Genomic DNA, 14,907 nt, shown 5'->3' on the forward strand with positions numbered 1-14,907 from the left:
ATGATGTTTCAGGTTAAATATTTTCACTGTTGCAACAGTTACTGTATAAAAAAGGGATTGATTTTCTTTTGTTATGTTTTGTTTCTTAATTTAACATTTGTCTGTGTGTGTGTGTTACACCACTGTAGTATTTGCATTGCTACGTATTCACGCTAATGTTAAATATATGTTAGCAGTTCATTTCATTATTCATGGTTATGGTACAGGATTTTTAAAATTACTAACATGTCAAAAAATGATTAACCAGAAAGAAAGCTTAATTAATACTGCAGTGCCATTATATATCAAATACTCTTTCTTGATCTGATCAGGATCTGTTTAGTAAAAATTAGTAAATACATTTTAGTATTGAATGTATTAAATAGACATATATAAAAATGTAAAGCTTTTATTGTTTTATTTAAGCATATGATTTAAAAAAAGGGAAATTAATAAATTAACCTGTTTTCTATTTTTTCTTTTTTACAAAACCTCATCTCAGAATGCCTAATTATAAACAATGATGAAATGATGGCCATCTTACCCTTTGAACTTGAACTTCTCACTTTCTGTTCACAGTCTATAATCTATGAGGGAGTCTGTTTTCCCATATGAACAAATGTCAAGTGAAGTTCCCTTTTATCATTCTTTGTTTTCCTGTTAAATGCTTTGCAGAAAGAAAAAAAAACTACTGTGCATGCACAATTTCTTATTTACATTATGATGCGTAATATGTTTATCATAATATATTACTATTGCATGTCCTCTGTTTACCAGGATTACTAACTAATGTCTGGATTTGTGAAGTAAGGTTGTGTTTTTAAATGCCACTAGAATTAATTTGCAGGAAATACAGTTGTGCAGTTGTAATATCTATCCCCCCTGCCATAAGCAAGAGCTTTTGAAACCCTCTCATGTTCAGTTATAGTTATATTCTGTGCCTCGTTGAACTACTTTGAAAAACAAACACTTTGCCTTGGAAGCTTCAGCTTCAAAATGAAAGCCTGTGCCGTTCAGTCAAGTGGGGTTTATAATCCTGTGTGGCAATCTGAAATTAAATCTGCCTTTACACATCTAAATATAAATGTACAATTCCTTTCATATAAATGAGAATCATTTCTGACATAGACAGCAAGCTATGCATAATGCATGTTATCTGATATACTGTTATGTTTTATTGTAATTACAAAGCCTTTTGTGTCACAATCCTTTGAAAAATTTGGTAACTCACAGGTTCAAGCTTGCAAGAATCCATTGAAATTTTGATTATTTGAATCCATCAACATTACATGTAATTGCATTTCAAAATATGGAACACAAGTGCATCATGTGTGAATGTGAATGTGTTTTGGGTCAGCTGCTTGCAAAGCTAAGGGACATGTTTACAAAGCTTTAACACAAACATTATCGTAAACCAATTACTACAAAAGTGTTTTAATAACAGGTGGCAATGTGGTGTGGTGGGTTAGTGCTGCTGCCTCACAGCTCCAGGGTCCTGGGTTCTAGCCTCATTCTAGCCTCAGGTGTCTGTTTGTGTGGAATTTGTATGTTTTCCCTGTGTTTGTGTGGGTTTTTTCCAGGTACTCTGATTTCTTCCCACAATCCAAAGTTCACGGGGCAGAACAAGGCCACCTGCTGTGATGTTTTAAGACATAAAGTTAGTAACGAATAACATAAAGAGAGGCTCCGTCCTTCAAAGGCCCTACACATATAAGAGGAGATCCATCTTTGAGGAAACCCGACAAACAGGAGGGGGGCCACAGGCTCTGAGATGACCAGACAAAGAGGCTTATGAACTAGAAAGAAAAACATTGGTTAGTAATATTAACACATAAAAGAGGTTCTGACTCTTCAATGGCTGACTCTTCCGTCGCTGAGGATACCCGACATGCAGGAGGGGGGACACCGTCTTTGAGGTGACCTAATATACAAAGAAGGGCGCCGTCTTTGAGGTTATCTGACATGCGAAGAGGCTCGTGAACCGGAAAGAAAATAAAGTTTAGAAGATGTTAGAATACATAAAGTGGGGTGTTACGCCTCTTCAAAAGCCTAACATAATGGAAGGGGGGGGGGTTACATCACTGAGGAGACCTCCACAAACAAGAGAGGTTCACATGAATAGAGACATCAGAGCCTGAAAGAGAAGACAAAAGAATCATACATGCTAAAGGAGGGGTTTGGCCGGGGGTCCCCTCTGACTCACAAAGAATCCTCCTCTGAGGTAAATGAAGCAAAGCAAAACAAAAGGTTGGAGAAAGTGGAATCACTAACCCTCCAGAGGAGACCGATGCAAAGGTGGTTTCAGATTCTAAAGGAGGAGGAGATAACAAAAAACACAAGACAAATAGTGACTAAGGTTTAAATAGAATATATTTAATTGGAGGAAGAAGATGATAGGGCGCACGGGCCTAGTACCACCCCCTGAACCAGACTATAGGTTAACATACATGCTGGTTAGGCGGATTGGTCTCTCTAAGTTGCCCTGTGATGGACTGGTGTCCCATCCAGGATGTAGTCCCGCCTTCTGCCCTGTGTCTGCTAGGTTAGGCTCTGGCTCACCGTGACCCTCTATAGGATTAAGCAGTTATAGATAATGATGGATCTTTTAATAAAATAATAATCAGTTTGTTACAGTTAACCTGCAGCATTTTTTGGTAATATAGCCTACGGTAATTGTATGATTAAATCACATATTTCTTTATGATTCAAAACACATTGGCTAGTAAGCACAAAATAGTCTGAAAGTAATTTATTGACGTATTTAAAAAACAAAAATGTAAAACACAAAATTGAACAAATAATGTTAGAAATGCATAATATTTATATAAAACATACAAGCAAAGTTTATATACACAAATGATACATACAAATTCAGCACATATTTGAACAGATTCTTTAGTGCGCCTTAATGCTGTATTTGTAACCACAAAAATGCTGGCATTTGCTAGATTCTAATTAGGTAATGATGTAATTTAAATGGCAATATACCTTACAATTTAATTGTTGTAATTGAACACATACTGCGGTATTATGTGGCAAAAGACAATCTAAAAAAATGGTCACATTTGTTTTATAATGTGTACCTAAATCATTATCAACATTTTGAGAAGCAGTAACCATGGCGGCTGGGACTGAGGATGCCTATGAGCTTCATGAAGGACAGGTGGGGAGGGTCACATCAGAACTGGTCTGGGATTCCCTTGGTGGCTTTACTTCTGTGGGGACCTAGAACATAATTTGCAGACTAGAATTTACAATGTCAAGCTACATAAACACAGAACAATCACAAGCTGCCATTGTAACTTAAAAACAAAAGAAGTAATTATAACTATGACACAATAAAGGATATAAACAGCATAGCACCACTCTATATAACATTGAAGGCAATCATACTGTAAACACATACCTTTTCTTTAGCAAGTTGATGATATTTTGTGCCTGCTTTGACTTGGGATTCATGCATCTCTCCTCTTCAGTGTCCTTCATCGTAACACTAGAAAATAAAATGACAGTCAGTATGGTAACATAATCTATTAAAAAGGATTATCCCGCATGATATTAACTGATTCAATACTGTGGCAGAGTAGGGGGAGGAAATATGTAGTCCGGGGATTTGCTGCAGGACTACATCCCCCAGAATGCCAAATGGTTGGAGTAGACCCAGACGTGGAATCACCTGGCTCTAATTTAATGACGGACACCTGCCTGGAATTAAGCAGGCAGATATATAAGCAGGTTAAAATGCTTTGTCTGGGTCTGTGAGAAGAGACGTGTGGGGACAGGCCTGGCAAATATATTGAAAAGGTAGTCTTGTTTGGGGACTGCTAAATTATAGTTATGGTTTATAAGGTATTCACTAAGTGTTAGGCTTTTGTTCTGTTTGTTTCATTTTTGTGGTTAATGAATTAATATACAGTCACCCCCCTGCTTACACCCTAGCTGCTGCTGTTTAAGTACTTATTTTACACCGAAAGACAGTGAAAAGGTCCTGAAGCATGACAAAGAATACCCCACTGCACCACAATACTTACACAATCTCTATCTGTTGACACATTGAGGTTGCTGGTATCACTTCAAACTTTTCAATGCGTTTTAAATGTATAAAGTCAGCACTGGCCCCAATGCAGCGGCAACGGCCCTTGTTGTAAAGTGGGGAGCCTGGAAAAGATACACAGCAAAAGAAAAGCATAGCATATATTGTATATATTTGCAGATTACCTGTAATGAGGACAGAGTCTGCTGTCTAAAAATGCATGGGCTAAGAGGAAGAAGCAAAAACAACACCACTACTTCACAAGTTTGAAAGACACCAGTATTATATATTATTGGAGCATACTCTCTGACTTATCCAGTATTTTAAAACAACTATACTGAATTTGTATTAATTAATTATTTATTATTTTTTTAAATACATACATTAAGTATTTTGTCTTTTGTCTACAGATTCCCAAACATTTCTCTGCAGGATAGTATTCATTTTTGACCTAAAATGCAATATGATGCCTTACCTTCAACAGCTGCAAACAAGAGAAAAACAACAAAGAGGACGGCTGTGGACTTCATTGCTGCTTTTGTTAAAGTTTCTTTTGGTTTCTGGACTCTGTTGCCTTGAAAACTTTAAATGAAGTGCAGAGGAGAAAGTGTTCTTCTATTTATACTGTTTACGCTGGGTTACCAGTCATTGCCAAGTTTCATTGTTTTGGCAGAAATTCAAGACAGAGAGGGAAAGTCTAGTTTTATCACTTCAGATCCTGTCCCTACAAAGACACCTGATTTATAAGAAATATCCAAGCATTCAAATAAATCCTAAGTATCACTTCTTCTCTTGAACAGGATGTTGGGTAATGAACCCCAATGTTTCCTTTCTAAAAAAGATTGTAAAGGGAAATAAATAAATATAACAAAACACATGCTTTTATTTCATCTAGAATTGAATAGTGTAATACACTTTTTTCTGGTGTCCAAAAACGTGTGGTATCCTGCTTGTAGCTTGTTCAGAATACAGCTGCTAGAATTCTAACTAAAAGCAGGAAAAGTGAACATATTACCCCTGTTTTGGCCTCTTTACACTGGCTCCCTGTGCAGTATAGAGTTGATTTTAAGATTTTGCTGTTAACTTAAAAGGCCCTGAATGGATTAGCACCTAGTTATTTGTAGGAGTTACTGACCCTTTATCTTCCAAACCACACTCTGAGATCACAGAGTGTGGGGCTGCTGTTTATTCCTAGGGTCAACTAAAGCAACACATGAGGTAGGGATTTTTCTTGTAGAGCTCCTAAATTATGAAATGCTCTGCCTTAGTTTGTCAGGGAAGCTGGGACCTTTACAGTTTCCAAGTCAATACTAAAAATGCTTTCTTATCTTACTGGGCTTTAATTGCTTTTGTATTATGCGTATACTGTTATTTACATCTGTTATATTATGGCAGTTGTGTGTGTGTAACATGCTATAGAAATGTACTGTTTTTTCTGTTATGTACTGTACAGTGCTTTACAATACTTTTGTATAAAAGGTGCTATATAAATTCAATAAATAATAGCATAGCAAGTCTACATAACATTAATTACATTGTGTACTATAATATTAGTTTGACCATGATAGCTGGAGCCAACATCCAAGATACAGTATTAACTTCTCAAGACGAGTCTTTTGCTGTAGTTCGCTCCAGAAAAAAATGATCTCTGTACGTATATCGTGAAGAGCCTGTAGTGCCGATAGGGACAGAATGTTTGCTGCAGTAGTGCCTGCTAGTACTGTTCAGTGATTGACAGCTGGAATCCTGAATCAGCAGGTAATACAAATAGGGAGGGAGATGTACAGTACAGTAGGCACAGTCGCCCCAACCAGACTGGAGAGGCTACTTTAGACAGAGGCATTCCCAAAATATGTGTGAACCTGATGCATTAGCTTTTAATCACTTTCATGTTCTAAATATTAGTCACTGGTTAGGTTTAATTTCACACATTTTGAACAGCTCGACACTGTAAAATATGTCCGTAAATTCAACGGTAAAATTATGGTAAACAGTGAAGGAAAACTGCCTTTTATAAATTAACAATTTAGCTTAAATTTAACAGCAAATTACCTTCTGTGACAGGATGACGCTAAGTGGTGACGCAGGCCAGAATGAGGAAGCAAAAACACAAAATATATATATATATATATATATATATATATATATATATATATATATATATATATATATATATATATATATATATATTAACAAACACAACACTGCTCACAGATCCTTCACTGATCCTATATCTTATTTAAATTCCTCTCTCGCTCCTCGCTTGCTCTCGTTCCTCCTCTGAACACCCACCACGAAGTGCAGAGAGCTGTGGGTTTATACAGTGGCCGAGGGGTTTAACTAGCCGGTAGTTATTCTATTACCTCTCGGCCACAATCTGCAAGAGTTTATTATTTATTTGTGACTGCCGGCTAGTTTAACATCGTACTAGCCAACACCATAAGGTGTTTTAAAAAACAAAAATCATAAATACAATAAATAATAATAAACAAACACAAAATAAACTGCACAGGGACAGTGGGGGAAACCACATTCTAAAAATAAACAAACAATATATTTAAGCAGGGCTTTCCTACCACCCTGCTACATATCTCCCTCCTTGTAGGAAGCACATATGGCCCCAACGGCCAATTTCCCCCTCAGTCTCAAAGTCCCGGAAGAGGGGGAAAAAGGTGTCCATGGTGGCCCCCTATTCATATCCAGCAGCTCCCCTTTGCGGGGCTCCGGCCACAGTATTTCTTGCCACGAAAGTGTGGCTGGGGGAGCTGGCAGCCCCCTTTTCTTTGTAGCTGGCAGCCCCCTTTTCTGAGGCGCTGGCCCCAGTGCTTCCTGTGGTCCTGCTGAGCTAGCAGTGACCCCAGATAAAGCCAGACCAGTAGCGACCTTGGGGGAAGCAAGACTGTCAGCAACCTAGAGGGACTCAAGCCAGGCAGCAGCCCCAGGCGACGCAGAGCCTGCAGCGACCCCAGGCAAAGCAGAGCTGGCAGCGACCCCAGGTGAAGCAGAGCTGGCAGCGACCGCTGGTGAAGCACAGCTGGCAGCGACCCCAGGTGAAGCAGAGCTGGCAGCGACCGCAGGTGAAGCACAGCTGGCAGCGACCCCAGGTGAAGCAGAGCTGGCATCGACCCCAGGTGAAGCAGAGCTGGCAGCGACCGCTGGCGAAGCACAGCTGGCAGCGACCCCAGGTGAAGCAGAGTCCTGAGCGACCGCAGATGAAGGAGATCCCTCAGCGACCATAGGAGAAGCAAAGGAGAGACAGACAACCCCAGGCAAAGCAGGACCCTCGACAACCCCAGGTGAAGCAGGACCCTTAGCAACCCCAGGCAAAGCGGGACCCTCAGCAATCCTAGGGGGTAAAAAGGAGACACAGTCAACCCCAGGAGATGCGGAGCAGCAGGCAGCCCCAGGTGAGGCAGAGCAGCAGGTAGCCCCAGGTGATGCGAAGCAGCAGGCAACCGAAGGCAATGCAGATGTGGCATCGCTGAGCGGAGTGGGCATGGCATCCCTGAGTGGAGCGGGCATGGCATCCCGGAGCGAGCAAGCATGGCATCCTTGGACGGTGCAAGACAGGCATCCTTGGGTGGTGCAGGGCAGGCATCCTTGGGCGGTGCAAGGCAGGTATCCTTGGGCAGTGTGAGGCATGGCTCTTTGGACGGTGCGAGGCAGGCATCCCCAGGCAATGGCGAACTGGCATCCCTGAGCAATGGTTGCAGTGGACCCTCGGGAGGCAATTGCAGGAGGGAAGCCAGGACTAGCCGTGGTGCTGGGGTTTTCCCTGTGCTCCCCTTAGCAACCTATGCAGGGGCTGCTGAGACCCGGTAGCCTCTTGTCCTGGTCTGTCCTGTCGTGAAGGGAGAGGCAGCTCCTGCTCCTCCCCCTTGGGTTGTGGTGGTGAAGACAGATGCAGCTCCTGCTGCTCTGCTCCTGACAAAGGCGGCAGGGGCTCCTCCCCTTCTGATGCAAAGGCGGCAGGGGCTCCTCCCCTTCTGGTGGCAGTGGGGGAACTAGCAAGCATGCTCTCTCTGCTGCTGGTGGAGGTGGGAGCGGCAAGTAGTCCTCCCAAGACGGTGGAGGTGCCACCAGCAGGTATTCTCTCTCTGCTCGTAGAGGTGGGAGAGGCACGCAGTCTTCCCACGGTGGCGGAGGTGGAACCAGCAGGTATTTTCCATCTGCTGGTGGAGGTGGGAGGGGTAAGTAGTCCCCCACGGGGTTGGAGGTGGAAACAGCAGGTATTCTCCCTCTGCTGGTGGAGATGGGAGTGACAAGCAGTCCTCCTATGGCGGTGGAGCTGGAACCAGCAGGCATTCTCCCTCTGCTGGTGGGTATCTGGGCTGTGGATGTTCGGCCTTCCCCCTCTTAGGCTGTAGATTGACAGACTCCCACCTCTTAGGCTGTGGACACAGCGACTCTCCCTTCTTCGGCTGTGGACATTCAGGCTCCTCCCACTCAGGCTAACCTGCATTAGGGTAACCAGCAACTTGAGGTTACAGTAAATGCAAATGGATTGGAATGTGCAAATATGTTCTTACATGACATTATAGTTACTGCTTATGGCTACTGTAGATTGAAAAAGTTACAGGACTTGAAATGGTTTCCTACACATTTCCTAGCACTACTTTGATATAGCATCAATCTTACATCTTTAAATGATTTAAAAAAAAAAAAAAAAAAAAAAGGTTTGTCTGAAATATACTTATATGATCTCTACCTGGTCACACATCAAGGTTAGTGGTGTCATCTAACAATGTTCAGTACAAATTAACACTCATTCACAATGCATTGGCAACCACCCTTATTATAAAGCGGCAAGTCAAGAAAACATAAATATGTAATTTTATATAACCTAACAGGAGCTTTTCAAAACACTAATAGAACAATAATACAAAAATAAACTTTGCAAGGTACAAAATTATTATTTTTATGCACTGAATAAAATATCCCCTACTTTTTTTTAGCATCACTAGCATGCATGGTGTGCCTTTGTGTTATACTCTTTTTAACTCATTGTAACAGGGAGTAGTACAGATACAAAATAATGTATTAAAATAAATTGTCAACAAAGCATTATAAAAAATATCTCTGTATGCAGATATGAATGTATTCTGATCCCTTACAAACAATAGCTGCAAACAACAAGAAAGCAACGAAGAATGTTTTTGGAGATCATTGTTGCTTTTGTTGAAGTTTCTTTTGGCTTCTGGGTTGTTGTGTGGTATCAGGAGAAGTATAAAGTGTGCTGTATGTTTGCTACCTTCAATTAGCAAGTTTACTCATTGGCGGAAAGTCAAGAAAGAGTGGGAATTTCCAGCTTCTCCTCTTCGGTCTCCCTGTCTAAAGACAAGTGATTTAGAAGAAATACTGTGTCAAAGTTTAAGTCCAAAGTTTAATTTCTTCTTTTTAAACAGAAACCAAGTTTTTCATTTCTGCAAAGACTTTGAGGTGCATCCTCACATATGCATTTATCGATGTATCAACAACATATTATTTTTCTAAATCATGAACAAATATTAGGATTTTTATCAGAAGATCCTGTGACAGGACACCCGAGGGTTGACGTTCCCAGACCAGACACCTGACAGAGTACTCAAAGACTCATCATATGTGTTCTAGTTTTAAAATAAATTGCTGCCTTGAAATGTACAATATGACAGCTGAAACGAAATTGTGTTTTAAATAAACGTGATTATTTTGCATTCCTGGCACTTGTATTGTGTGTTCTCCTCTTGCCCAAATAAAAGAACCCTGTACTAACCTCCTTATATGCAATGCAATTCTCCAGTCAGTCGGGATGGGGTAAAAGCCTGAACAAATCGGAACGAACCGGCCAGAACTGTAGGGTACTTCAATTAATTCAATTGCATTAAAAAGCAGCATAGAAAGTTATACACATATGAGGAGAATATATTACTAATCAGATTAATAACGCGAAGTCATTAACCCATTCCGACCCAGAACCCTCTTTTTATCACTAAAAAGCTCACGGAACACTGCGTTCCAAAGGTGCAAAGACTACGAAAATTATACACATAAAACAAATAAGTGAGAACAACATAACACTGCTGAAAAAATCCACTGAACCGACCTATCATTGCCCATTCCGTGCAATAAACAGCTTGATTAATAAAGCTGCCCAGAACAGTTTACACATTTGAAAAAGTTATTCCAAGAAACCATATTTCAGTGGTTCTAAATGCAAATAACATTTTTTAAATATTTTTAACAGTATACAGTTAAACAACCATAAATAAATACTGAAATCTTGAAGGACTGATAAGGAACCCTAAAACTCCTAAAGAACCCCCAGGGGTTCTAATCTTTTTAGCCTTCTAATACTAAAAAGCCATGCAAATTGACTAAAAATCACAGGTTTTGTGCATGACTACACATTTGAAAGCCAGGTATTCGGTTAGACCTCAGTAGTAAATACCTCGTTGGTGAGTAAACATACTTATTAGCAATAAAGGTCATACTGTAGCGAGGGCTAAACTAGGTTTAAAATATAATTTACGGTAGCCGTCTACGCCAGTGTAGGCACTACCTTCAGATTAATTTAAAGATTTTAGAGAGTTAGCACCAGGTTCTTTTATTTGGGCCAGAGGGTAGGGTCTCGAGCAAGTAAAACACAAACACATTAAAAATACTAGGGATGTAAAATAATCACATTTATTTAAAACACAATATTGTTTCAATTCTCATATTGCACAAACTAGTGCTGTCTGTTAGTTACAGTGTTTCAGCCAAATACTTACATTAGATACATTATTTCACGGGTTCAGTCGTTCTTTCTCAGGCATTACGCGGAGACATAGTTTAATATAGCAGCAACTCATATAGAGCAAAATACATTGTTTCATTTCTCTCTCGTATTCAGACACATACAGCACTAGACAAGACAAGAGTTTCCCGAATTAAACACAGGCATAAAAACGAAACAAACGGTTCGTTTGTTTATTTGTTTATTTTGTTTATTTATTGTATTTATTTACGGATGCATATGACACACAATGTAAAACTTTTTTGTTTGTTTGTTTTTTGGGGGGGTTTTTTGAAGAAGAAGAAGAAGAAAATAGGAAAAACAATCAAGGTTTCTGTATTTGAAGCCATCCTACGTAATATTAAAATGTAAACTGTTTTGCTTTGTTTGCTCATTTTTCCTTACATGTTGTAAACTACATAATTGTAAGATAGTGTGTTTCCTTGCATTTGCACTATAATTGCATTGTAATAAATGATGTGACACTGTTGCAGCTATATACACGTGTTATTATATTTTTAATCACATGTAACTGTTACAGTTAGGGGCTACCAGCAATTCTAGACCTTTGCAATTGTTCTACTTGTGAAAATACTGTTACTTTATCACCTCCTTCCCTGCAAAGTAGAAATAAGGCCATACTATATTCCACTGTAAAGAAAAGAGAAAAACGATGTTAAAAATATGGTTCTGCTAAATAAAATAACATTATATTACCCGGAATGGGCAGTTAAAGGTCGGTTCGGTGGGTTTTTTCAATAATGTTACGTTGTTCTTACTTAGATGTATTGTGTGTATAATTTTCATACTCTGTGCAGCTTCGGAACAGTCTTCCGGGCGGTTTGGTTATACAGCTGTTTGTAGCACGGAATGGGAAATTAAAGAAGGGTTCGGTGGGTTTTTGTTTGTTTGTTTGTTTGTTTTTCAGCAGTGTTATGTTGTTCTCACTTAGTTGTATTATGTGTATAATTATCATCGTCCTTGCACCTTTGGTGGTTCTGGTGTCGGAACGGGTTAACGAGAGCGCATTATTCGGTTCCGATTGGTAACATATTCTTCTCACATGTGTGTAACTTTCTATGCTGTTTTTTTTTTTTAATGCAATTGAATTAATTAAAGTACCTTGCCGGGCAGTTCCATCTTGTTCCGGCTTTTACGCCATCCCAGTCTATGGAGTTCTATAAATTATTCTCCCATTTCTGTAACCGAGCGGTTGTTACACACTGACACCAAACAAAATAACAAGTACAGTGCTGGTGATTTCCAGCATGCGTAGCATTTGTTTACTTCTACTTTTCGTTTTCGTTTTCGTTTCTCTCTCTCTCTCTCTCTCTCTCTCTCTCTCTCTCTCTCTCTCTCTCTCTCTCTCTCTCTCTCTCATATTTATCTAATTAGTGTAAAATAATGAAAGTACTTAGATGCCACATAACCACACAATTAGTTTAAAATTCAAGAATTTACTTTTCACATTACAACTGTTCAAAACCACAAGCATATAAACAGGGTAATACAAATATCATAACAACGAACATAACAAAAACAATACACATTTCAGAATGTACATTATATACAATGCATTTCAGAATGCACAATATGTATAATACTCCCTTTTTCGAATGTTGCATGCATTTTCTCGCTCATAAGTCTTCCTTTACCGACAAACAATACAAGCAGCTGTACGCAGTGCTTTACATTTGACGTCAGTTCTATCAAAAAAAAAACATGCATGACAAATGCTGGGATCTAAAGATAATTGAATAATTTAAATAAATAGTTTGTTATTTGACAAATACACGATACATTCAGTAACAAAGATCAACTATTTAATGGTACTTTCAAAATAATAATGTGTACTCCTGTGTTTACAAATAAAATCTATAAATAATAATTACATCCGACTGTATTATTTGTGCTATGGTATCCAAAAATTCAAATGAAATAATGCCCATGAACAAATGATTCAAAGTGCCGATGTTTCTGGTGGCGTCATTGGCCTTTATTTTGGGGTTTTCATGTCCTTCGTTGCACAGAAGTTTACTTTGAATACCTAAAACATAATAACAGATTAAGAAAGTTAACAAAAACAGCACAGATTGACAAAAACTTGTCAAATGGCTGACTATTAATTAAATTAAGAATACCTTTTGCATAATTGTATCTTTATCTGTTTTATTATGCACTGTATGCTTTCATGTGAAATCCTGGTAGTGCAATGCTTTACAGTAAGTGCATTTGATATTTGCATATTTCAGTAAATACTTCACAATGCACAATGTATATTTTATAGAACTGACATAGGTAACATATATAACCATTTTTTTTATAAATGTCATATTTTAAAATTGTATACCTTGTCCTTAATGTGGAGACCAGATTCTGCACAAACTTAGATTGGGGATTCAGGCATCTTTGTTCAGCCGTACCCTTCATTGTCACACTATCAGAAAACAAAAGTTGACAAAGTGTTACAACGATTAAGCACCAATTCACAATCTAACAATTGTTTTCTTAAACAAAGAAAAAAGAAAAAAAAATATGAAGCTACTCACATAATCTCTAGCCTGTCACACATTGGGCTTTTTGGTATCACTTCTAACTTCACAATGTTTCTTCCACGCACAAAGTCATCCCCATTCTTAAGGCAAATGCATCGTCCCTTTCCATAAAGAGAAGTACCTGAAGAACACAAAGAACAGAAATGAAGCTTTCAAAATACTGCGGGCAAAGAACATCTTCACTCATCATCACGTTATTACAAATCGTTTAAAAGTATCAAGGTCACATGTGCCTTTGAAAATGTGTAATTCCCCAGAGACAGCTAAACAAATAAACAATGGCTGTGTGACAGTTTGATGAACCTGTCACCAATACAGTTTACATAAAAAAAATGCAATTGAATCTGCAGTACTGTACAGCCCTACATTATAAGAACATATGTCAATACAAAAGTTCAGTGATTTCCACAGGTCAGTTTACAGGTCATACAATTTAGACCATTTCTAAAAAAAAGGCAATAACATAATTACTGTCTGTAATTCAAATGTATTACTATATAAACATTGACCTAAATCATTGATATAAACTATGATCCATACTTAACCCTGACATTAAAATGAATTAATCACTTTTTAAAACTGCACCAGTAAGAGTAAGTACTATCTCACTGTATCCTGATGGGTTTAATATGCTGCATGCAAAATATTATTTGGGTTACTGATAGTTATTTTTAAGTGTATCCCAAATAGCATTATTACTATCTGATAATCCTTTACAGTGCAATTATGGTTGTTATATTACCAAGGAATATTGTAATATCTGCTTGTATGAACCCTATTTATGGTATAAAACCAAACATCAATACAAACAGTTGTACAATGACATTATTTGTTAAAGACATTTGATTATCTTTTATTTGTATTTATTTTTTTTCCTATATATTTAACAAAAAACACAATTCTTTAAATTCAAAACTTGTCCTGTTCATGAATGAGTTCTAGTGCTTACCTTCCACAGCGGCACACAACACAAAAGAAATAAAGAAGAGGGTTGCAGTGGAGTTCATTGTGGTTTTGTTCAAAGGTTTTTTTTTTTTAATTTTTGTTATCTGTACTCAGATGTCTTGAGTCAATTTAAGTGTGGTACTTGTTAGAAAGTGTGGTTCAATATATACTGTCTAGAAATGCTCAGTATCCAATGAGCGAAATGCTGGCAAGGAGCCTGTGTCTTGGGAAGTTCCCATGCAAAGGAGTTTCCTTTTCATTAAGTTGACCTTTTAGAAGAAATTGCAGGGTTTTAAAAGAAATCCAGTGTTTTTGCTGACTACCAGAAACATAAGTCGCAAATACTATACCATAAGATTTAATTAGTCCTAATTTTATAGGCTAATTTCTTACCAGAAATCATTTTTCTGCAGAAAGCAGAAGTGTAACTCACTGCATCCAAATATGAAGTTACTGTAATTACAGTACAATTACACTACAGCAATGCATGAATAATAACTTTAAATACAGTGTGTATAGCTGCCAAAAAATGGTATCAATAAGCCCTGTAGCATCTATATTAAGATCCAGTTTTATTTAAAAGGGTTTTCAATCTCATTTCTGTACAAAAGGCAGTAACAAGTGCTTGGCTGTTTTACATT

General features: G+C 38.3%; 3 protein-coding genes across 4 annotated transcripts; all 3 read right to left on the reverse strand.

Moving 5' to 3' along the window:
• Positions 1-2,849: 2,849 nt before the first annotated feature.
• LOC121328270 (C-X-C motif chemokine 11-like) lies at positions 2,850-4,770 on the reverse strand. The gene is made up of 4 exons (XM_041272863.1): positions 4,488-4,770; positions 4,011-4,137; positions 3,386-3,472; positions 2,850-3,204 (listed from the first exon to the last, which is right to left on the reverse strand). The coding sequence occupies exons 1-4, from the start codon at positions 4,540-4,542 to the stop codon at positions 3,189-3,191; spliced, it is 285 nt and encodes a 94-aa protein (XP_041128797.1). The 5' UTR covers positions 4,543-4,770; the 3' UTR covers positions 2,850-3,188.
• Positions 4,771-7,763: 2,993 nt separating this feature from the next.
• LOC121328278 lies at positions 7,764-12,003 on the reverse strand. Of its 2 annotated transcripts, none has more exons than XM_041272875.1 (2): positions 11,889-12,003; positions 7,764-8,468 (listed from the first exon to the last, which is right to left on the reverse strand). In XM_041272875.1, exons 1-2 carry the CDS (start codon positions 11,904-11,906, stop codon positions 7,764-7,766), a joined length of 723 nt encoding a protein of 240 aa, XP_041128809.1. In that variant the 5' UTR covers positions 11,907-12,003. The 2 variants fall into 2 exon arrangements, 1 of the variants encoding a protein (XP_041128809.1); XR_005951667.1 differs by lacking the exon at positions 7,764-8,468 and adding an exon at positions 8,957-9,343.
• A 204-nt stretch (positions 12,004-12,207) lies between these two features.
• LOC121328289 (C-X-C motif chemokine 10-like) lies at positions 12,208-14,690 on the reverse strand. Its single transcript, XM_041272890.1, has 4 exons — positions 14,271-14,690; positions 13,316-13,442; positions 13,117-13,203; positions 12,208-12,813 (listed from the first exon to the last, which is right to left on the reverse strand). Exons 1-4 carry the CDS (start codon positions 14,326-14,328, stop codon positions 12,801-12,803), a joined length of 285 nt encoding a protein of 94 aa, XP_041128824.1. The 5' UTR covers positions 14,329-14,690; the 3' UTR covers positions 12,208-12,800.
• Positions 14,691-14,907: the final 217 nt, after the last annotated feature.

The sequence above is a fragment of the Polyodon spathula genome, chromosome 2 (assembly GCF_017654505.1).
Source record: "Polyodon spathula isolate WHYD16114869_AA chromosome 2, ASM1765450v1, whole genome shotgun sequence".
NCBI classification, from domain to species: domain Eukaryota; kingdom Metazoa; phylum Chordata; class Actinopteri; order Acipenseriformes; family Polyodontidae; genus Polyodon; species Polyodon spathula.

Excerpts from the sequence above, each read along its gene's own strand:
- LOC121328270 (XM_041272863.1), bottom strand. The coding sequence starts at position 4,542 with ATGAAGTCCACAGCCGTCCTCTTTGTTGTTTTTCTCTTGTTTGCAGCT. Across the intron at positions 4,138-4,487 it reads CTTGTTTGCAGCTGTTGAAG|GCTCCCCACTTTACAACAAG; the intron begins GTAAGGCATCAT and ends TATCTTTTCCAG. Across the intron at positions 3,473-4,010 it reads TGTCAACAGATAGAGATTGT|TGTTACGATGAAGGACACTG; the intron begins GTAAGTATTGTG and ends TTTATTTTCTAG.
- LOC121328289 (XM_041272890.1), bottom strand. The coding sequence starts at position 14,328 with ATGAACTCCACTGCAACCCTCTTCTTTATTTCTTTTGTGTTGTGTGCC. Across the intron at positions 13,443-14,270 it reads GTTGTGTGCCGCTGTGGAAG|GTACTTCTCTTTATGGAAAG; the intron begins GTAAGCACTAGA and ends TGTGTTCTTCAG. Across the intron at positions 13,204-13,315 it reads TGTGACAGGCTAGAGATTAT|TGTGACAATGAAGGGTACGG; the intron begins GTGAGTAGCTTC and ends GTTTTCTGATAG.